Genomic DNA, 23,866 nt, shown 5'->3' on the forward strand with positions numbered 1-23,866 from the left:
GTCCTTAGGGAAGTCATATCAGTGGGGTGAGGGTGTAGTGTGCACTTGGCCTTCCCCCAGACGGAAGAGGACCTCTCTCAGATCCTGCGAGAGGAGCAGTGAGTGGGGGCATCACATTCCCAGCAGCCTGGGTTTGGCGTCGGGCCAGGCACTGAGTGGCAAACAAGAAGGAACACATTCCGGGAAGGCAAGGAGCTCTGCCAACACGAAGGCAGCCCAGCAGGCAGAGCCCTGCTGGGCGCCAGGTGCTCCTTGTCTCTGTGGAGGTCAGGCACACAGAGGGATGAACTCCGGTTTCTCTGGATTATCCTTTCAGAGGCTTAAATGCCTCTCTCCCTCTCGCATCTAGTGGATGAAGCATACGTAACCATTCAGCTTCAAAACTCTCTGCTTTGGGGTTCAACTCCTGCTAAGTAGGAGGAGATAGTGCCACTACCATCCTGAAACCACACTGCATGGGAGCCGGATTTCTTTCGTTCGGTGCCAAGTGAGAGAGAATGCTACTCACAGCAAGGGCAGCTCCGGGAAGAGCCAGGGGTATTGTGCCCTAGAAGCTGAGCTCTTCACCCTTGCCCCTCCACCCCTGCAGCCCAGACACTCGTGTTTTCACACACACACACACACACACACACACACACACACACACACACACACTCACGAAGTGTTCTTCATACCTGCGGGTTTCGTCTTCCCACCAGACAGACCTTCAGAAAGTCTGAAGAACCCTTGGAAATGCTTTCCCTTCAGAATCACTGCTGGCCTTTCCCCAGGCTTGGGGTCGGGGAGGAGCAAAGGGAAAAGGGATAGCACTATTCCTCGGGAACTAAACGGCCACAGGAGCAGGCCTGGAGATTCCCTTCTTCCATTGTACAGGCGGGCATGCTGGACTTGGAAGAAGTCTGGGCCCTGAAAAACCCAGCAAGGAGACAGCAGGGACCTCGCTCAAGTCTGTTACCTCTTTGGCTCTAGGTGTTCTAACCGGACTTTGCTGCCACCTAGTGGGTCAGTTTTCCTCTCTTCCTGCTCAGAAAGAAATCCAGCCTTGCGTTTAGCTGGGGATCTGGCCTCAATCCAGTCTTAAGGCAAACCAGAGATCCTTCCCGGAGATGTGTCTCTGGCCTAGGGTTCCCTGATTCTGTGGCCCAGCAGCTAAGAGAGAGGACGAGCAAGGGCTTCCAGAACTCGCCTGTGGGTTTTCTAATGACATGGCAACCAGATGGGAGGGTCATGGTGGACTGGCTGGGCCCCTGGGGGAGGGCAGTTTAAAAGTTCCAGTTCTGAGGGACAAAAGTCCTCCCTGGGCTCCCTTCATCCCCAAATTTGCTTTTCACTAGAACTCCTGCCCCTTGTGACACTTGTCCTCTGACTAGGTCCCACATTGCAGAACTGAGGCATTGTCCATGTGTACATATTTCTCTCTACTTCTCCAAATTTAAGGTTGTTATTTCTCCCTTATAAAGTTAGCTCATTCAACTTAAAAACTATAAATATGTGATTATATGCCCTCTCTGTGATGGTGTTACCATGAAGCAGTTCCTGAAAAGAGTGAGGAGGGGCCATGTTTTAAAGAATTTTATTGGATTGGTTTCTCTATGTTCTTCAGAAGTATGTAGATCACCAACCATATTTTCCTGTATTTTGCCTCCAGATGTTTATTTCCTTTATCCAGGGAAAGCACTAGGTTTCAGCAAACCCTAAAACAACCTACTAGTCTCAATTTTTCATATCTGAGCTATGATAGCCAGGGAGTATATAAACTTTCTTCCCCTGCCTACTTCACCAATCTCCCCCCAGCCCCGAATCTTCATTTCTCTTCTCTTCTCCCTGTCTTTGGACTAGGGATTAAACCCAGGGGTGCTTTTACCACTGAGCTACATCCCCAACCCTTTTTATTTTTGATATTGAGAAATGGTTTCACTAAGTTGCTTAGGGCCTTGCTAAATTGCTGAGGCTGGCCTCAAACTTGCAATCTTCCTGCCTCAGCCTCCCGAGTGGCTAGGATTATAGGCATGTGTCACTATACCTAACTCATATCACATTTTTTTCCTTCATGGAACCCCATCACAATCTTCAGCCCCCTTGATTGTCTACATATGTACTTGGAACTTACCTGCACATGGGATGTAACTTAAGTGCCTTTGGGAAACAGACACCATGTGCCATGTACACTGCTGTGCCTCCAGTGCCCAGCATCACAGCTGGTACAGATCTGGGTTCAATAATATTTATTGAATGAATATACTACTAGAAGGGGGCATTGTTGGGAGAAAGAAAAGGGTAATATGACCAAACTGGAATTTAGCCTTCCTAGGCTGTAAGTCACAGAAAAGTCCACAAGATTTTTCTGGCTTTGAACTCCACAGATTTTTCTGAATTGAGTACTATTTGAGCAAGGGACATTGCTTTGGAGTGCCGCAGAGAAATGAGGAAGAATTGCCCGTGTCCACCCAACAGAAGGGAAAGGCTTTAGTGGTTTTCTGTGGTCATCCTCATCCTTCCCCCATATGCCTGAGGTCTCAGTCAGCTCAGCGAAATCATTTGAGATTTGCAGAATACTTAGGATTCTGGGAATGGACTTGGGTTCCATTAGTCTCCTTGGTGCTGAGTAAGAGGACCTCTCGTGAGTAGTCAAAAGATAAAAATGAACTTTCCACATCACAGAACACTAGAAAAATCAGGATTTTTTATTATTTTAAACAATATTCAAAGGCTAATGCCACAGTGGAACAACCCTAGGGTGTTTGATCCCAAACTCTCAATTAGAGGAGCATTAGCCAACACAAGCAGGAATGTGTGAATACTTAAACAGTTTATAAATGAGCCCAGTAGAACACAGAGTAGCCCCAGAGGACCAGGGTGGGGGACAAAGGGAGAAATGGAGAAAGGATGGTCCGGAGGAACAGGCATACCCAAGCCACTCAGAGCCCTGGGCCACAAGCATGTCTCCAAAACCACCTACCCTACAGCACACCTCCAGCCCTTTCTGAGTCCAGGGTCTGGCAGGAGACCAGCATCGCGGCACATCCAACTGTGACTTGGCATCTCTCATGGTCTCCAGTTCAACCTAGCAAGGCTCAGAGAATGGATTTGTTCTCCCTGCCTTTCAGCAAGGACCAGGGAGGGAATGGACTGGAGCAAGAAGCATTGTTTCCCTGAAAATATGGTGAAAAAGAGTGATGAAGGGGGCTGTATCCAAAAGTAAAGAAAGAAAAAAGATGGGTGTGCATCCAGTGTGGCCCTGTGAGAGGAATCAGCAGTGAGTTTCACCTAGACGTCCAGATTCGGTGCAAACCACACACGAGGCCAGGCTCTACACTCAGTCTGGGGAAGTGGTATGTGGAGAGGATGAAGGGCTCTCTGGTCTGAACTGGGATTGTCACCTACTATCAGTCCTTCCAGTTCTCATTTGGATTTGTCATGAATAGAACAGATGATCTCTGGTCTGTGATAAGGAATTTCCACGTGGATTTCCTCCCCTGACTAACTCTTGGTATCAGAGAGGGGAACACAGTGGCTGTTTCTGACCCTGCCCACACAGCACAAGTGCCTTTCTCTGACATCTGTGGTCTCCTTACTAAGTCCTTTCTGGAACCTCCACAGGTACTGTCTTAGCAAATGAGAGTCCTAGGAAGATCAGGCCTGAGTTCTTTTCAGAACAGAGAAGGCAGAGAGAGGAAGACTCTCCAAGGCAAAACCATCATTGTATCTACCCATCTTGTCCCTTACATTTCTTGTGCCCAAATGTATCAGACTAAACACCTAGTCCACGCACTGAACTAGGCCCCTCTAGGACACCTGCACCTTATTCCTGGGGAACAGATCCCTCATGGCCTGCTGACTGCAAGTGACATAAGTGAAATATGCCCTGTGGTGGCCTAACACCATTGCATTTGGCTGCCCAGGCAAGTCTCCCCAGCAGACTGCTGTTTGCCATGCCTGAGATCTGGGCAGTCAGGCAGGAAGTACCCAGAAAGAACTCAAATCAAAGCTTCCACCCTTCCCCTCACCTGCTTCCAGGGCCTGGGACACCTTGGAAATGTTTGAGTATACCAGGGATAGACCTAATACCAGGTAGATAACCACAGGTAATCAGAGGCCCTGCTTCACCTGTCTCATCAGAAAATAACAGCTGGGGATATGGAATTCTGGGACCTCCATTCTCCTTCACAGCCCTTGCTGTTGATAAAATTTTTTCTGGATTCGACTGGACTCCTCATTAGGGGCCAGCACAGAACTTTGGCTCAGAACAAGAAAATTCATGTCTTTCTGGAATCTCCAGGGCAGAGACCCTCAGTGTCCCAAGCAAGAGAAGTGTGTTAGAAGAGAGCAGAGCACACACACACAGGATTTATGTACTGGCCTCTTCCTCCCCGCCTACCCTGGAGTGGGTCATGTGATAGAAAGCCACGTTCCAGGCATCAAACATGGCCTTTGGCCCTTGAGGTAGCCCCCAGGGCTCTGCTTGTTGCCAGAACCGTTTTCAAGGAGCAAGTTTAATTTTTTTGTTTCATTAAGTGCTTGCTGAAGTTTAGTGCACAGAATTCCTCTGCTGGTTCCAAAAATCTAGCTTTTTGTTTGAGTCCAAAATTTGTAGGATCCAGTTAATTTGTAAATAGGTACTTCAGATCACCCATTGAGGGAGGAAGAAGACTTGGGGGAGCAGAGGGATCTAGAATATTTTCCTTCATATTCAGTCTCAGCATAGCAGCAGCATAAATCAAAGGTATCATTGGAAGTTTAGCACCCAGAGCATTCTTCTTGGAGAAGGTATGAGGACAAAGGCCAAGTGGCTGTTACCTGCACACAGGAGAGATGAATGCTCAGATTAGAGAAAGTGCCCAGAAGGTGGACAGATATGAGCAGAAGGGCCAGTGAAGTCTTTTTTCCCCCTTGAAAGTAGTCCACAGTAGGATCTGTATACCTTGCACACACTATTACCCAAACTCGCTTAGGGTCATCAAACCAGCAGACAACATGGCCAAGTCCACCCAGGGTAATGGGAAGACTGGGCTCCTAGCCTTAACCCTCAATCCCAAAGGTATTAGGAAGAGAGAGGATCTCACCTGTGCTCAGGGACTGGAGCATCCCAATTTAAGGAGCATAACCGTTGTTCCAGTTGGGAGATGCGGAATGCCAGATAGGATGAGGACATGACCAAGAAGCAGATCCTAGAGAAATGGGCAAAATGGAGTTGAACATTTCTTCTAGAAAAAGGGTATTTGGGGAAACTCACTGGAAATAGGAATGTGGACTAAGCTACTCCTGCAACTGAGTAATTAATGAACCCTTTGCCCTGCAGCCATGTTGAGGCCTGGGCATCATTCTTCCTAGAGGCTGCATGGAGTCCTGAGACCCATCCCCATGGAAATGTCCTCACAGCCTGGCAGGAATTCTGGGCCCTTCAGCTGAGCTCTGTTGTCCCATCTTCCCCCTCTGACCAGTCACCTTGGTCCTTCCTGGGCCTCCCCTAGGAGGCCATTAAGATTCCCTAAGGTGGCAGGCCCTTCCCCCCTGCAGGTGCTGAGGTTGACGACCACCTAGCCCGCAGAGTCAGAAGAAGCAGATGAGGCAAGATGAGGGAAAACCAGGGGCTGGCTGTGCATGTAACCTCCCACTACTACTCTACTGGTCCTTAGAAAGAGGTACAAACAAGTCAGGGGGTCTAGAAACTTCCCTAATGAGCAGTGGGGAAAGCATGCTTTTCCCTGAGTCAGTACTTCTCCCTAACTATCTGATGGCTCTCTACAATTCTGCCAACTCTCTCCTCTCCCCAATCCTGAGCAGCAGTTTTCGTTTTCTCAATAGTGTCATATCCTGCCCCTTCCCACTGCACAGCCTTATGCCTAAATTACAGGGTTTCAGGAGCAAAACTTTCTCTTGCTATAGAAGGGCAAGTCAATGGACCTTCAGGCAACGCCCATGGCTCGGCATTTGCTTTAAATCTTCCCCTGGCTCTAGATAGTGACCTCTCCACCCTCCAAGACCCCTGTTCCAAATATCCAGACCCTCCCAGGTGAGTCTGTCCTCCTCCCCCAGCACAGTCACCTACAGCAGGAAGACGACCTTGAGGAGGCGGGAATCCCAGAGCCTCAGCTCCTGGTCACTTGTGGGCTCCTCCTCCAGCTCCCTGTCCTCACAGGCTGCACTCTCTGCAATGGGAGAGCAGTTAGGCATCTTCTTAGGGCAGGCAGGACCCCAGCCAGCATGGGGCGTGCCTCCCTCTCCTCCTTTGCTGAAGCTACTTGGGCCCCTGACTTTTTCATATTGATTTGTAGAAAGAAAGAAACATCTCTCAGAAGCCCTGCTGACTATGCTAAACCTTTTTCACAGAACTAGAAGGAAGTCTGGCCTCTGCAAGTGTTTGTCACAGAAAAGTCCCCTGAACTCACCAGAACCTGGAGGCTTCCTGGAGGGGAAGAAGCTGTCTGTGCAGTCCATGGATGCCTGAGGGATACAAGGGATGTTGTCTGGGAGTGACAGGGATCTGGAGGCAGGGCACACTTTTCTCCACTTCATCTCAGGAATGAGGACTTCCTACAAAAAAGATAGGAGAAGTTGTCTCACCACTGCCTTTGGGCTCCCTCTTGCCCTAAGGGTTTATCAAGGCTTTCTCCAGATATTTCCAGTATGGGAGTCATGGGACCCTCAAACACTTAGGAACCTTTATCCCTCGATGCTTAGCCAGAGATGGAAGCAAATTCACAGGTGGGGACAATTGCCATAGCCCAATCATATATCTCTCCTATCTGCTCCTCTTGCTGTGACAACAGCCCCTCTGCCAAGAAACAGTGTCCTTGAGGGTCACTGCTTAGAACTACAGCAGTTCTTAGATAAGCCAATCCTGGTACATGCTCAGATTTGAGTCTGAGATTGGCACAGCGGGCCTTAGATGGCATAAATCATGGCTCCTTCTAATCCAGTCTCTAACCCTGAACAAATCACTGACATTGACAGGAGAGACTTAGGGTCTGTATCGACAGAAATGGGAACATCACCTTCTATCCCCTGCACAATGTTATGCATATTGCATACTTGGCTGAATGCTTAATAGTTACTGAGTAGGCTTCAAACACCCTGGGGTCATTTCTACCCCATCTCTGCCCTAAAAACTCAGCTCTGCCTACCCAGGTCCCTAAATACCAAAGCAAACTGCTGGGACCTCAGCAAACCTAAATTCTGTATGAGTTGTAAAGTGACAGTCTTTGCAGTTCTTCTCCAGAGACATGTCTGTCTCCACGAAAGTCCTCTTGACTGTCAAAGGAAAGAGGATGGATCACTGACCCTGCATCCATACAGGTGTGGGACTCAAACTAAATGGTGTTCCAGGGCCTGGACTTCTGTTCTGCTCAGAACAGAAAAGGCACTAAGTAGCCTCCATGTGTGGCATGGAGTCTAGGGGACCCTCTGGCACAGTCTGGCCACTGACTTTTGAACCTGGTGCCTAAGGTCCTGGGAGACCCTAAAGCCTCAGAGCCACAAGTACTCTCAGTAGTGTTTGCTTCCAGCCTCAGTTCTCACCAGAGACTCACACTCCGGTTCCTCTGGAAATTTTCTTACACTCAGACTCTTCTTGCTGGAAGGCTGAGGAGAAAGGAAACAGGCAAAGTTGGACATAGGGAGGCCTTGATATCCTTCAGGATAATTTACCTCCAAATAAGTCATGTTGTCTAAGCTCAGCTCCAAGGGTTTGCAGGGGCCCCCTATTCCATACTAGAGCAGAAGGGCAAGTCCCAGGCAACTTAACTTCTAATGCTGCCAACCCCTCCCCACTCCCATTCCTCACCACAGGCCAGAGAGGATTGCAGGTCATATTGGGAAGCAGCCACATACTCATGTCTATTTTTACATTAGTGAGTATGGATATGTACACGAGGACATTCGAGGGCCCACTGGCCTTAAACAGACATGCTCACAGATGCACAGTCCAAGTACAGCCCCTGGTACACTGAGTCTGAGCATTTACTCACACTCCCTTCTCCTGTTTCCTGTGCTAGACAGACAGGTGACCTCCCCAAACAGCCTTGTCCCACAACCTGGGTCCAGTTCTGAACAGTCTCCCTGACCCAATTTCTGCTCCTTGGCTCCATACCTGTAAGTGTGTGCAGACCCTCCTCAGCAAGTCATATACACTGTCCCGGGAGAGAAGTGACACAAAAACATACTGGGACATGGAGAAAAAATAGAAGTAGTTAGATTGCTGTGCCAGCAGGCCACCTTCATGGATTGGGGGCAGGCCAATAGGGATATGGACTGAGACTCAATAAAAAGCTTCCACCCAGGACTGTCTCTTCCAGCTTGTAATATGGCCTAAAATATCCACTGGAGAGTTTCAGGGTAGGGAGAAATAAAGGCCTGGGAGTGGGCCAGAATCAAGCAGCGGCCTCTTGGGTCTCGGGTGTGGAAACTGACAAGGAAGTGCTGGCCCAAATACTCACTAACCTTCTGGCTGGTGTTGGTGGTGATGGCCAGTCCATTGGGAAGAAGTCGCGCCATCTTGTGTTTCTTTATCATTTGCACAGATACCACAGGAATGACCACCTGAGAGGGAGAGGCATACTTCTCTCAGGACCCAGTCCCAAGGACATAGTCCCTTTTCTACCTGCATAGGGCCACAGCCATAGTTGGCAATGATCTACATGGAGACCCTGGAGAAGGTTGACCTCATGTGGGGAAACACCCAGGCTCCTCTTCCAGTTATTCCCAACACTTTACCCCATCTTGGCTGCACATGCCACTCTGGACACTCATCTAGGTATGATCTCTTTATTCAAGAGACCAAGGATACAACCATCTTGGTAGGTAGATTTCTGATAGATCCCACAGTTGGGTTATGGAGTTTTCTAGAGTTCCCTACACTCTCTCTTGACCTAAATATGGATCCCTCTAAATGTGATATCCATCTCTGATTCTGAAGGCATTTCTGAGATACCCAGAGACAGAATAATTTGGCTGTGAATTGTGCGAGCTACATGTGGGGTCAAGATTGGGACCTCTGTTAGAAAGGGCAGGACTACTTCCCTGGATACCCGATGAGATACCTTGATGCTGCTTATCCAACTAGTGAAAGGCTTCATCAAGTGTCCAGCATGCAGAGGAAAGGCATGACTAAAGGCATGCCCACAGGGCAGGAGCTGCCTCTTCCTTGGGCTGGGGCTGGGACCTTGCTGGGACATAGCAGCCTTACCACCCATCACTACCTTGATATCCTTGCCAAAGAGGCTGGCATGAAAGCAGAGCCAGTTGGGGGAGATGTAGAGCCGGCCCTGGAGGAGGAGGTCCCTCTGGAGTGCACAGGAGCATACTAGGAAGTCACAGAAGAGAAGACTGCCATGAGCAAGGTCAGCTCAAGAAGCCTCAGGCCTGGGTCTTCACACTCAGGAGTCTAGAGTCCAGTCTCAGCACCTGCCCTCCTCAGACTCCCCTGTCTCCATCCCAGGCCCCAAGCAGTACATCTGCCTAGGTGATCCAAGAGTCCTTCTCCTGAGAATCCTGCCTGCCCCATTCATTGCAGCAGACTGCTAGATCCAAGCAGGTTCCTGCCTAGGGCCTCGAAGCCTGGATTTCTACTACCTCCAGGCAGAACCCCTTGCTGGGCCCCACTCTGCCCTGCCGTGGGGAGAGGACCTTGACAGTGCACATGCTCAGTGAGGGTTGTGAGCAGCAAACAACAGTTCCTGATAAAAGAAAGAAATGTGGAAGCCTATATTTCTTCAAGAAAAACTTCATAAATTCAACTTCATATCCCAAACCAGCCCAGTCTTTTCACACTTTTGAAGGAAGAAGTACCAATCGAATCCAAAGGGCAACCAGTTCCCATATCTAAACTGTGAATTGGATGCTCCAGAGTAGAGTACCTGGGACCCAGGCACTGCAGGCACCTGGCAGCCACACCAGGGAGACAGCTCACCTTTTAGAACCATTTCCTCCAAGGGGATGTCCTTAAACAGCTTGTGGTATTGCTGGTTGTATTTACTCAGTGGTGTCTGCAAACACATGGGCTGGATCTGAGAAGCCCAGGGAGATCAAACCACCAAAAGGACCCTTCTCCAATCACCAAGAAATAATGCCACAGCCCCCTGCCCAGGAACTTCAAATGAAGAGGCCAATAAACAGCCAGTGGGTATGGAGTGCTGAGTTCCAAACACAGGTAGTCTCCTGATAATGCTGAGTCCTGACAAGCAGCCTGTGAATGGAGGGGAGACACACCACTCCCACCCAGACAGGGACACCCACTTAGGTCTCCTGGATTCCTGCTGATAAGCCTAGTGGCCAAGGAGTTATTACTGAATTCAGACAGCCCAGGGCACCTCCCCTGGTGAACAGTAGGAAGTCAGTCTCTCCACACTTACCCCTTCCCGGCCATACTTCTTTATCTCTTCGCCCTTCAAGCTTTCTGGCCAGTACAGACTGCAAAGGAGACATTCCATTCCAGGGACAAAGAACCCTTGAGTCCTGCCCATGCATCCTCAGAGCCAATTCTGCCTGGCTTTGAGCCAGAAGGTTGGGGCAGAGATTGGAAACTAGAGCCCTTCTCAAGGGGACATAGCAAAATTCTAAGTACAGCAAGCACACAGCTCATTCCTGGGGAAGGGCAGGGAGTGGGTGCTGAGAGGCCTCCTTCCCAGACAGGTGTGAGCACAAACCACAGGAGAATGCTCAGCCTGAGCCTTAGTCTCCCAAGATGCTTAGGAGCTGCCCCCCATGTGTGTTAAAGACCTCTCCCATTTCTTTGGCTAAGAGGTAAGCAGAGGAACAGTGTAGGGATGGGGTCATTGGCGGGGGGGCTTGATGTGGAGACATGAGTCTCACAGCTCTGCGGCCAGGCCATGGGCTATGATCTGGCAGGCCTGCCCTCTTTGCCACCTCCTCTCAGTGACCTAGAGCTGTGCAGTTCGGGGCTCAGCGCAAGCTCATTCAGATTGACCGAGGCTACCAGTCTGGGGGAAAGAGGTGGTGTTGAAAGGCAAAATTTTGCCCTGACCAGACTGGCCAGAGGACAGGTGGGCACGGAGGCAGTTGGTAACCCGAGAAGCCTAGACTCAACTAGGTCCCAATGCACTGGGACAAGCTGGAGGGGTGGGACAAGAGCCCTGGGCAGCCTGTGCCCAATGTAACAGACTTACTAAGGGGCCCTGGCCAGCCTTCAGGTCCCCTTTCTAAAAGGTCACCTCCCAAGGACTTCCCATTCCTCAATCTGCATGTACCTCTGATTGGGAGTGGAGATAGGGGGGCTCACCTGTATTCTGGGGGTTCCTGAACCCTGTCTGGTGTCTCCATGTAGGACGCAGGGCTCTTCAGAGATGCTGTCTTTCCATGCATTTGTTGGTTGCTAGGGAGAAACAGGCCCATATCAGGAAGTGGGGCTTTTGGGGGACACCATGCCCTTGACACCTACCTCTGTCCCCCACCCAAGACTGGCCCTAATATCCAGGGTGAGGTTGAAGACATCACAATTCAGAGGTAGCAATGACAGAGTGGGGCTTCTCACACGGGATCTTTCCTGGAAGCCTGAGGTTTAGTTAATGCCCGAACCAGAAGGAAAATCAATCGTCCATCTCATTTTGAGTGCGAGGCAGCTGCTAGAAGCAGAAAAGTAGGATCTCCAGCCCCACCCTAGAGGAGGCACCTTGGCAGGGAAGACTTTGAGACTTGTTCGTGACTAAAAGCAAAAGTTTCTAAAGTGCCTGGGCAGCACTACTATAAACTGTCAGGTTCTGGGAAAAATCACTGAGCATAGGTGGCCTTATCAAAGGTAAGGAGCTGATGCAGCTGACAACATTGGAGCTGGACTCCAGTCAACCCACAGGTGAGAGTGGCTGGGAGGGGTGGAGCTGTCCCATACTAGGAAGTGGCCTCAGTCACCAGACAGTCAGGAGGCATCAACCATGACAGCCAAACCATTTCAAAAATGTCCCAGGCCTTGCAGCTCCGTGGTAGAGTGCTTGCCTAGCATGTGTGAGACACTGGGTTCGATCCTTAGCACTACATATAAATAAATAAAAGGTATTGTGTCCATCTACAACTAAAAATATATTTTTTAAATGTCCTAGGAGGAAAGAGATATTCTCCCTGAATAGGTGAGGTTCCCTAGCAGCCTTTGAGCTCCTGTAGTTGCAAAGAATAGGGTTCCCCATTCCTGCCTTCTCACACTTGGCAACGGTAAAGCCTGAGCAGTCAAACTAGCCCCGGCTGAGGGATCCCAAGGACTGAGCAGAAAGAGATGGTGGCCAAGAAGCAGGGACAAAATAGAGCAGTGTAGAGGTCCAGAATAGATAACAAGGTCCTATGTAGTGGTCCCCACTACAAAGGAACTAGAATATGAAACCTGAAAATCCCAACACATAGTTACACTCAGCTCTGTGATTGGGACAAACTTAAATTCTCAAGATCAGAATGACTAAGTCAGGGTCAGGCACAGTGGCACATGCCTGTAATCACAACAACTTGGAAGGCTGAGGCAGAAGAATCACAGATTAAAGGATAGTCTCAGCAATTTAGTGAGGTCCTAAGCAACTTAGCAAGACTCTGACTCAAAAAATAAATAAGAAATAAAAAGGTTTAGGGATAAAGCACCTCTGGGTTCAATCCCCAGTATTTAAAAAAAAAAAAAATTACTAATTCAGTCCAAGATCTGCCAGGAAACCCTGAGAAAGCATTTAGTCTGGGTCCTTCCCACCATACCATTGCAAGGATCAGGATATTGAGACTCACCAAGGAACAGGCCCTGCCCACTGTCACTCTATGAAGAACCAGGAAACCCCACCCATAAATCAGTCTCTGTCATCAAACTTATAGAAAGCTTGGTATACTCATCAACATATACAAGTCATTTTGGTCAGTGATGGGCAGACCACATATATGATGGTGATCCCATAAGATTATATGACATTGTGACATCATCACTATGTTAAGTCTGTGAAAGCACTCCACAAAGGTTTGCACAACAAAATCACCCAACAATGCATTTCTCAGAACGTTTACATTTCTCCACTGTTAAAAAACATATGACTGTGTTTACTGAATCTTGTGAAATGACAAATTATCCTAACAATTTGACCCCGATGCTAACATTGCCTTTCCCCCCATAAATATTGCTGCCATAGTCAGTTGCTTATACCTACGTGGTCATAAGCCATAGCTCCTACCGATCCATCCCATTCCAACCCAACCCCATGTTCAAACTGTGGAGTTAATATCAGGTTGTGGGGTCCTGAAATTACATTTATTTTTTCAATCAAAACCACAAAAGTGGACTGGGGTTGTGGTTCAGGGTAGGGCACTCTCCTAGCATGTGTGATGCACTGGGTTCAATCCTCAGCATCAGATAAAATAAACAAATAAATGAAATAAAGGCATTGTGTCTACCTGCAACTAAAAGAAGTCTAAAAAATAAAAAAAAAAACACACACACACAAAAGTAATTACAGTCATGAGGGGGATGTGGCAGGGGAATGGCAGTCTTTTAATATATATATTTATATATATAATATAATAATATATTAATTTTAATATATATTTATTAAAATTAATATGTTAAAATATATTAATTTTAATATATATTTATATATTATTATTTATTATTTATATATATTTATTTATTCATTTTAGTTGTAGATGGACATGCCACCTTTATTTTATTTAATTATTTTTGTATGGTGCTGAGGATGGAACCCAGTGCCTCACACATGCAAGGCAAGCGCTCTACCACTAAGCTTCAATCCCAGCCCCAATGGCAGTCTTTTTAACCTGAAAGGGAGTACCCAAGATTGGGAAACTCAAAGGAGGTTCCTTCCCCTGCTGAGCCTGGTTCAAGGGCAGGAAAGCCTATTGGAGGGCACAGCAGAATCTGCTTCCCCCAAGCCCCACTGGCTGGTGTGGAACCGGGGCCATCTGCCCACTCCATTCCTCCATAAATACTTACTGAGCTTATCACACCATGAGCCTGGTTTGGGGACTGCCCTGCACGAAGGGGTGGAGACAGGCAGCAAGCATAGGGAGATGTCAAGAAAAGGGAGCCACTGTGATGGCAGGAGAGATGCAAGTCTCCCGCAGACCTTGTGGACCAGACTGCATGGGCACCTGCCATATGCACTCTGCTCTCCATGTCTCCCCCAGGCTCACAATACTGCCACTGGGCAGACACCCCCAAATCTCCATCTCCAACCTTGACACTTTATCATCTGCTGTCTAGATGCATCCATCAAAGTGGCCTCAGCCTCATCCCCCAAACCTGCTTCCTTCTGAGCACCCAATACCCATGAAAGACTCTACCGTCCACACAGATAACCAGCCAGAATCCTCATTCATCTCTCTCCCACCCCCACCTGGCCTCCAGAGCCTTGCCACTCCCTAACCACAGGATCATCTTTGTTTCTCCGTCCTGCTACACCAGGCAAGCCCAGGCCACTCTTGTCTTTTCCTGGGTGCTGGCAACAGCTTCCTAACCACACCTGCTCAACACACCTCGCTCTTTCACACCTGCCTCTTTCTCGGGTACATCCACACTGCCAACAGGGCCTTCTGAGTCAGATCTGACCCACCTTCTCCTGCTGACTGCCCTGCAGTTCCCCACCACTTCCTCGCCATCTTGCTACCCGTCCCACACAGCTGAGCACCTCACCTTCATCACCCCTGCAGCCCCTCCACGGCTCTGCCTGGAACCCTTACCATGCTTATCTACCTGGGGAATTCCTGGTCATATTGGAAGCCCCAGTTCAAATGTTACCTCCTCTGTGAAACCTTCCTTGGTTTCTTCTGGCAAAGCTGCCGTGCACTCCCTCCTCTGTGGTCCCTTGTCCCTCCTGCCTGCTTCCACCCAAGCACTTACCGGGCCCAACTGTGCTTGTCTTCTTACTCTTCTGCCTCCCCCAGACTCTGAGCTCCTGCAGGGGCATGTCTGCTACATCTCTGCATCCCCAGCCCACAGCCAGTGTTTGCAAAATGAAGGAAGGAAGGAAGGAAGGACAGACAGAGGAAGAGAGATGATAGTACCCAAAAGAGAGAAAAGCAAGGCAGTAAGAGTGAAAGGGGCACAGAGAATGGCTGACACCCAGCAAGAAAGGAGGGAGAAATGGACAGGAGCCAGTAGGGGTCACCACAACTGGACTCTTCCCTTCAAGAGCCCTGGTCTGTAGGGAAGGCAGACAGCACTGGCCTGGCACCATGAGACACTCAACCCACAATGACTGATGGATCAAAGGGGAAACTCAGGTGGGAGATAGAAGAAGAAAGTGGTCCAGATGGGCTGGGCTGAGGTATTTGGTTGAAAGTGCAGGTTGGGCCCCTCTGGCATCCACTGCAGCTGTCTGTGCCCAGCCTGCTCCCCACCCCAACCCTCCCCAACCACAGGACAGACCTCTCTCCAGGACCCAGGGTGCCTCTGGCAGTAGCAATGCCTGTGGCTGACACTGAAGCAAAAACCCCAGTCAGGCCTGGCAGCCTGAGTCAGTTGGGCCTGAGTGGTCACAGGTGTCGCCTTCTCCACAACTGGCAGCAGGTCGTCCCCTGCAGTGTCTCCTCCCACAGAGAGGTGCCCACACTCTCTCAGACTCCTCATGGACGTCTGAGATACAATAGCATCTTATAGGTCATACCGAGGGCCAGCTCCACCTCTCCTGCAGCCAGCCAGGACATTAGGCCTCTGTGATCTCCAGTGTGAGATGTGAAAACAGCACTGTCCTCCTCCAAACAAAAAATGCATCTTTGCTAGGCACAGTGGTGCATGCCTGTAATCCCAGCAACTCAGCAGGCTGAGGCAGGAAGATTGCAAGTTCCAGGCTAGCCTCAGCAACTTAGCAAGGCCCTAAGCAGCTTAGTGAGACTCTGTCTCAAAATAAAAAATAAAAATGTCTTGGATATAACTCAGTCGTTATGCACCCTGGTTCAATCCCCAGTACCACAAAACAAAACAAAAATAAAATGCATTTTAGCAGAGACCCCGGAGATTACAAACCCATAAACAACGGAAGCAGCCATCTAGAGACAAGAATAGAGCTTCATAAGCTGAGGTTCAGCTGTCTAGATCTGGGGCTCCTCCCTCTGGCGGTGGTCCAAATGCCCCCCAGATCTCCTCATTCCTCCCTTACCTCCCACTGAGCACACAGCTCACCTCCTTCCTCAAAGAGAAAAGCAACCCACTCTCCTGTTAGCACTAACGTGGAGCTAGCTAGGTTCACATTAGAATCACCTGCAAGACTTTTTAGAAGAAAAAAAAAAAAAAAAAGATGCCTGAGCCCTCTTTCCAACCAGTTATAGCAGAATCTCTGGGGGTAGTATTTAGTGATATATATTTTTAAGTTGCTATTAAAGTTAAATATAAATATAGAAAAGAGCACATAAAGTGCATATTAATTCGATGCACTTCAAAAATGAACACATACCTGGGGACCAGTCCCCCATAATCTCATCCTGCTTGTTCTAGTTTCACTGCCTGTCCCCTCTCATTCCAGAGAAAACCATCATCCTGATTTCCAACAGAGATTGCCTTCATCTCTTTAGGGACTTTGTATGAACAGAATTATACCATACATACTCTTTTATGTGGCTGTTTTGACTCGGCAATGTTTGAAAGAATCACAGCGTTGTGTGACAGTGAGGTGTGTGTTTTCACTAGCATTTACAATTCCTGTGTATGGATATACAATTTATATTTTTAGTTTGCCACTGATGTGCATGAGCAGTTTCCAGTTTTTGCCTGTTACGAAACTCAATGAAAACTCTAGTACCACTCTTGTGAACACAAGTGTTCATTCTTCTGGGCAAACATTTTGGGCTGGAATTGCTGGGTCACAAGGCAGATATGATTAGCTTCAGGCTTTTAAAGGCTCCCAGGTGATCTGAAGCCCACAAGTGTTAAGAAATCACTGCAAAAATCCTGCCCACCTCCTCCATTGTGGCTCAGAGGGAGAAGCATACCAGGCCAGTCCACCTGCCTGGGCTCAAGACCTCAGATCCAATCATCCTGAGCCTTCCATTGTGGTCAGGCAGGGCATCCTCTTATGAATACAGATTTCCTTTGACTGTTAAGCCCACATGGTCCATGTCCTGGGTTGTGCTAAGAAAGTGACAAGACAGACTTCCCACGTGGCAGAGGCCAATTCTGAACCACACTGTGTTCTTTCAAAGTCACAGTCCCAACACACAGGCCAGGAACTGGTTGATAAACCTCTCCTGAGGACTAGCTTGCATAATGTGGATGGAGTCAGGCTTATTAACATGCCAAAAATTGAGGGTAAAAAGCAATTTCCTTCTTTTGCAAAAATAATCCTATAATTGCTATCTCTGTACTTACACAGAAATTGTACTTCAATTTTTATTTTCTAAGGTGGCATTCCATATCTCAGAGAACTGCTACACCCTTTCCACTGACTAAAAAAGGGGAGAAATTCCCATAGTTGAATCTCTTACTGAGTGCAGGGGGGTTGGGCTAGTGAGCAGCTGTGGGGTTTTCGTGGGGGATACTCACTGGGTCCCAATTCAAATATTCTGTTCAGCCCCCCTCGCAAAGGGCTCAGGAAAGGGCAGGTGCTCTGTGTAATCATAATCCTGACTTCCTAGGGAGAGGCCTGAGGACACCTAGACTGGAATATAATTTGTTTTCTTTACTAACTGGAGCAGCTTTGAGATGAAAGATATATATGGAGGACAAGAGACCCTTTTCCCCAAGACCTAATAAATGCCCACTGTGGACAGAACTACAGGTGTGCTCCAAACCAAGTCATCTGCATGCTGACCAGTGGCCTCCTGTGAGAAGAGCTGGCCCATCAGATTCCCTCTTAATGAATCCTAACTGGAAAACAGAAGACACAGAGATGTGCAGCCAAGGTGAACAGGCAGGAGAGAGCATGGCAGGGGGCCTAGCTGTGTGGATGCTGGAGCAGAACCTCTAGGGACACCCAGAGGCAAGAGGCAGATAAAAGCCAGGGACTGGGCTGGAGTCTGGGAGAGAGCAAAGGAGGTCTGCTTCCCTTGGCTGCCCATTAGCTTCCAATTTTTGTTCCAGCGCCCCAGCACTTGCAGCCAACAAGAAACCTCTACACCTAGTTTGCCCAAAGACTGCAAACTAGGGCACACTATAGATGACATCGTGCAGGCACATGAGCAAGTGGTGCCACCCACATTCCATGGAGGAGATGGAAGCAGCAGAGGCTCTGACTCTTTCATACAGGGCCAGGGCTCCAAGGAGGTCTGTCTGACACCCAAGCCATAGCCATAGCCACCATGAGGGCTGGGGATGTGGTTCAGCAGTAGAGCACTTGCCTGGCATGCATGAGGTCTTGGGTTCCAGTCCCAGCACCAAAAATATAAATTTAAAAAGTTCACACCCACCATGAGCCTTGAGGGCCAGGAAAAGCAAAGGACTCAGGAAAGTGTTCAGACCAAGACAAGCCCCATTAGCTAGGGAGCCATGTTCCTTCCTGGGCCCATAGAGAGAAGGAAGGTGACTCGATCTAGCTCGTGATTCCCTCTCCCCTCAGTTCAGCTCTCATTCTGTAAGGGAGATGGCATCATCCTGTTACACAGATGAAAAACAGGCCCAGAGAGGTAAAGCACCTTGCTCCCGAGCACACACCTGGAAACTTGTGGAGCTCTAATTCATACTCCAGTCTGGCAGAAATTACTCTTTCCACTGTAGCACAGTCTGGATGATTTGAGGGACCTGGAATTCTACCCTTCCTGTGGCTTTCCCTGGCAAGGCCCTAGCTCTCCCCAAAGACCCCAGCAGAAGGAGTTTCAAAGAGACAAAAGGGATGCCTCTCAGGCTGAGATGATCATGCAGGGGCGCTTCTGGGGTTTAGGGTTCCCTACATCAGATCCCTTCTCCCAGTTTTCTCTTCTCCAATCAATCAAACAAATTGGGAGAGATAGTGGCTCAGGAGTAGGTGTGGGTTGGCTCAGTCCTTGGGGAGGGAGATTCAGGCTAAACAAAGATCCCTTTGAGCTCTGGTGCTAACGAGAGCTCCTTCTCCCTACAGGGGGTCTCGGAAACCTTTGGGTCCTTCTGTCTAGTGGATGGTCAGGGAGCTGAGAGCAAAGGTGACCTCACCTCCCATCCTTGGCAGGTGAGACATTGTCCACTCAGCCATTAGCTGCTTGGATAACTAGAGTACTCCTAGATAATGGGCTCCAATCCCCTTTTTTCCGCTCCTTGACCTCCCTACTCAGGTGTGGGTTCTCAAAACACACTAGAAAGGCCCAGTTCCTTGTGGGAATGGAATTCTGGGGGCGAGTGCTGAGGTGCTCAGGCTCTGCACAGCTAGCTGTTCTTGCCCAAGAAGGGACCCCTGTTCTCAACCCCAGCACCTCCTCCCTCAAGCAAGTAAGAGAGCAGACCCCTCTTTCCCCAGATTTGACCTCTCCCTTGCAATCTACATGCTATCTGCCTTGGGCTGTACTGCCAGCTTGGTAGCTGTGTCCACATAGATTATGTCATATTCGCCTCTCTTTCCCCAGAACCTCACACAGTTTCAGGCATTCAGTAAGTGCTTGATAACTACTTATGGACTAAACAAATTCTCCCAGTTGAAAAGTTCCTCCATGTAATTTGTTCAGAAGCAAAGGGCCCTCGTGACATGGACATAAGACCTGGAGTGGGAACAACTCACTCAGGTTTGCTTCTAGCTCCCCTGACTCTGAGTCTGTGTCTCTAAAAAATGGGGCTGGGAAGGGAGCTCCCCAATCTGACCTTCAGATCTTCAGGACTGCTATGAGGATCTGAGAGAGGTCATGGTCCAGTCTGGGGTAGACCATGAGCTTCACACTGCACATCCCCACCAGCACCACTGAGAGTCAAGAGCCTCACATCCCATCATGCCCTAGAAGGATACCTAGAGGTGTATCTCCCCATAGGATGCAAGGAACAGAGCACCACTGAGTCCCAACTGTACCCACAAAACTCCACACTTGCTCTGCATTCCCTGGAGACTACAACCCAGGGAAGCAGCAGCCAGCCCGAGAAGGCCCTCTTCATACCTGTCACACGGGTGAACTTCCTCCTACCCCCTGGGCCTAGAGGCACCCGCACAGCTTAGGCCCAGCTATGCTCAGGACCCCTCCCTTTTCCTCCCTTCACTGGAGGTTTGAGGTCAGCAATTGCTGCCTCTCCCTCCTGCCCAGAGCTCGAAGGCCTGCAGAGTGAGAACAGTCACCAGGGAGACAGACAGGGACAAACAGCCGAAAGCGGGAAGCTTTACTCCAGGGGATAGCCAGGATTTCCTCCAGCGTCCAGGCACATCGACAAGCAGGCAGTTGGTCTGCAGAGTGCCCTGCCTGTGGCTGGCCTCGCCCACAGTGCAGTGTCTGTCTGAGCTGGCACCCCCGGGCATGGTGACAGACCACTTTTTCTTGGCAGGCCACTTGGGGCCTGGCCATTTCTACACAAGAAGCCTGTCATTCAGGTCTAAAAACAGACTTGCATTCAATAAGAAACAGAGCACCCCTGTGCTCCTGGTGTCCACTCTGTTGAGGGGGGAGACCCACAGACAGCCTCCAGTGCTCAGACACCCCTACTCAGGGCTGCCAGGGGGTGTGGCTACTCTGGGGACAAGTCAGCTCTGTCCACAGTGGATGCCATCCAGCATACCCCACCCCAACGACCCTAGGATACCCACCTCAGAATTACTGTGGCTCTGTGGACCACCAGGCTGTCCTCGGGACCACAGGCAAGTACAAATGCTCTTGGGTCCTAAAAGAGCCCAGGGGTAGGGGTGGAAGACAGGGAGGCAGGCTTGGAATGATGTCTCGCTGGCTGAGGGGCCCTGAGTAAGCCGTTCTTTCTTTCCGGGCCTCAGTTACTCCTTTGCAAAGAGGGAAGAAAGTCTCAGCACAGGAGGGAAAACAAAAGTCTGAGGGAAAAAAGCAGAGGCCAGGAACTGAGTGAACCACATATGGCCACCAGACCTCTGTGGTCAGAAGAACCTCTATCCTGGGAGAGGCTGGCAGGAGCATGGTCCTCAGAGAACTGCCAGCCTCTCTCCTTTCTCCCTTCCTTCTACAAATAGCAACTGAATGACTGCTATTCTTTCAGATCTGGGCAAGTGTTGTGTACTAGGAGGTAAGGCAAGGTACTCTCTGTAACATGTCTGCTGAGAAAGGCAGACATGAAGCAAATATTTACATAAACCAAAGCATAATTATAATGGTGTAACATATACAATGAAGGAAAAGCACAGGACTTCTAGCAGAGTCCTGACTCAACCATGAGAAGCAGAAAGACTTTCCTAAAGAATAGTATTTGAACGGATATCCAGTAAATGCTAACCAGACGGAGGATGACAGTTGAAGAGTATCACTGTAGAGGGTTATGCAAAAAGGCCCTGAGGCCAAAGGTGCAGGACATGTATGAGGGCCATAAACAATGCCTTTGTGGTGTTAGAAGGGGAGAGTTAAGTAGTGAAGCAGTGAACAATGAGGTTGGAGAGGCTGCTGGGGCCCCAGGTAAGGGTTTGGTTATTATCTTACAAGTAACAGGGAATCAATGAAGAAATGGATTTAAACAGGGAAGTGCAGTATCAACTTTGTATGTTAAAAATGCACTGATATACAGATTTGCTTCAAAGTAATCCAACAAAGGTCAGGCCCAATGGCACATGCCTATGGTCCTAGCAACTTGGGAGGCTAAGATAGGAGGATCACAAGTTGGAGACCAGCCTGGGCAACTTAGACCCTATCTCAAAAGAAACTATAAAGAATTAGGGATGTGGCTCAGTGAGAGTGCCCAGGGTTTGATTCCCAGTAGCACAAAAATAAACAAATAAAAGTAATCCAACAGAAGTGGGAAGGAGGAAGGGAGGGTGAATATGGATAAAACAGGAATGACCTGAACTTGCAGGTTACTATAGACAGGTGATGGATATGTGGGATCCACTGTGTAACTCTCTCATCCTTTGTTTCCATGGAGACAAATCAGTTAGGAGACTGTAGCTTAGCAGAGAGGTGATGTCTAGGAATGGGTAGCAGTGGGGATAAAAGGCCAAGAGTGGATTAAGGATATGTATTTCCTAATGGAATCTACCTAACTGAGTGATCAATTGGATGTGGGGTGAGAGGGAGAAAGTGTTAAGTATGACTCTAGAAGATTTCTGGCTTAAGCAAGTAGGGTACTTGGCCATTTTGCAGAGATAAAACAGGGGAAAATACACTGGAGAAGGAGTATGTGTGGAGGAAAGAATCACAAGCTCAGTTTTGAACAAGTGGGAGAGATATTGAAGTGGAGACAGCACTTAAGTGGATGTCAAGTCATATATGACTGAGGAGCTCCAAAGAAAAGTCAAGGCTAGAGGGACAGATTTCTGAGTTATTGGCCCCAATGGGAACAGGAGCTAGTAAGATTCTCCCAGGGAAAGTAGGCACAGAGAAGAGAAGCTGTCTACAAGAATGCACAGACAATAGTGGAAAAGAATAGTCTTTCAACAAATGGTACTGGGACAGCTGGACATTCACATGCAAAAGAATGAAGGTAGGCCCTTATCTTACACTTTATAGAAAAATTACCACCAAAATGTCAAAGCTAAAACTATAAAGTTCTTAGAAAAAAACATAGGTGTGAGTCTTTGAGACATCAGGCAATGGTGTCTTTGATATGACACCAAAAGCACAAGAAATGGAAGAAAAGAGCAGATAAATTGGACCTCATCAGAATTAGAAACTTTTTTTGCTGCTAATGATATCATTAAAAATGAAAAGATAACAAAGAATGGAAGAAAATATCTGCAAATCATATGTCCAATAAGAGACTAATATCCAAAATATATAGAAAACTCTTATAACCTTGAGGACTTTATGGTAAGTGAATAACTACCCACAAAAAGAAAAATATAGCTGAGCACTATGGCACATGCCTGTAATTCCAGCGGTTTGGAAGGCTGAGGCAGGAGAATTGCAAGTTAAAAGCCAGCCTCAGCAACTTAGTGAGACTCTGAGCAACTCAGCAAGATCCTATTGCTAAATAAAATATGAAAAAGGGCTGGGGATGTGGTTCAGTGGGTAAGTGCCCCTGGGTTTAATCTCAGGTACAAAAAAAAAAGATAGATACTGTATGATTTCACTTTCAGGTACCTGAAGTAGTCAAATTCATAGAAATCAAAAGAATGCTGGATGCCAAGGGAAGGGGGGAGGAGGGAATGAGAAATTGTTTATGGGTATAGAATTTCAGACTTGCTAGATGAAAATGTTCTGGAGATTGGATGCACAACAATGTGAATGTATTTAACCCTAAAATGCATATTTAAGTGTTAAGGGTTGGGCTGTGGTTGTGGCTCAGTGGTAGAGCACTTGCCTAGCATGTATGAGGCACTGGGTTCGATTCTCAGCACCACATATAAATAAATGAATAAAATAAAGGTCTATCAACATCTAAAAAAAAGTGTTAAGGGTTAAGATGGTAAACTTTGTTATATCTGGGTTTTAAACCACAATTTTAAAAGAACTCTGACAACTCAAAAATAAAAACAAATAATCCAATTAAAAATGAACACGTTTGAATGAACATTTCTCCAAAGAAGATATTAAATGGCCAATAAACACATAAAATGATACTCAACATCACTAATGATGTTGGGAAAGTAAGTCAAAACCAGAAGGAGATGCCTCTCTGTACCTCCTCCTTGAAGACCATCATCAACCCCAGGTGACTGTAAAGAAATTGGAACCCTTATACATTGCTGGAAGGAATGTAAAGTGGCACAGTTGCTTTGAAAAACAGTTCATTGGTCCCTCAAATAATTAAACAGGGTTACTACATGACCCAGAATTCTACCCCTAAGTATTTACAGAAGAGAATTAACATATGTCCACAAAATTATGCACAGCTGGGCATGGTATCACAGGTCTGTGATTCCAGTGACTTGGGAGATCGAGTCTAGTCTGG

At 48.2% G+C, this 23,866-nt stretch overlaps 1 protein-coding gene across 15 annotated transcripts in view; it reads right to left on the reverse strand.

Annotated features, from left to right (window-relative positions):
• Nucleotides 1-2,663: 2,663 nt before the first annotated feature.
• The window catches only part of GRAMD2A (GRAM domain containing 2A), a gene marked incomplete at its 3' end in the record, with an annotated part of 32,755 nt that continues 11,552 nt past the window's right edge, over nt 2,664-23,866 (reverse strand). For 4 of the 15 annotated variants that reach the window (XM_079122955.1, XM_079122959.1, XM_079122947.1 and 1 more), the window contains 11 exons: nt 11,237-11,329; nt 10,350-10,407; nt 9,908-10,004; nt 9,198-9,301; nt 8,440-8,538; nt 8,090-8,161; nt 7,519-7,581; nt 6,390-6,534; nt 6,050-6,149; nt 5,064-5,168; nt 2,664-3,152 (listed from right to left, as the gene is read on the reverse strand). In XM_079122955.1, the coding sequence (XP_078979081.1) occupies nt 3,104-3,152; nt 5,064-5,168; nt 6,050-6,149; nt 6,390-6,534; nt 7,519-7,581; nt 8,090-8,161; nt 8,440-8,538; nt 9,198-9,301; nt 9,908-10,004; nt 10,350-10,407; nt 11,237-11,329 (985 nt within the window). Of the gene's footprint in view, nt 3,153-4,615; nt 4,798-5,059; nt 5,169-6,045; nt 6,150-6,389; nt 6,535-7,518; nt 7,582-8,089; nt 8,162-8,439; nt 8,539-9,197; nt 9,302-9,907; nt 10,005-10,349; nt 10,408-11,236; nt 11,330-11,488; nt 13,313-19,971; nt 21,483-23,866 lie in introns of those variants that run through there. The other 11 variants (XM_079122958.1, XM_079122952.1, XM_079122949.1 and 8 more) reach the window with 10 other exon arrangements.

Source organism: Sciurus vulgaris (genome assembly GCF_902686455.1).
Source record: "Sciurus vulgaris genome assembly, chromosome: 2".
NCBI lineage: Eukaryota > Metazoa > Chordata > Mammalia > Rodentia > Sciuridae > Sciurus > Sciurus vulgaris.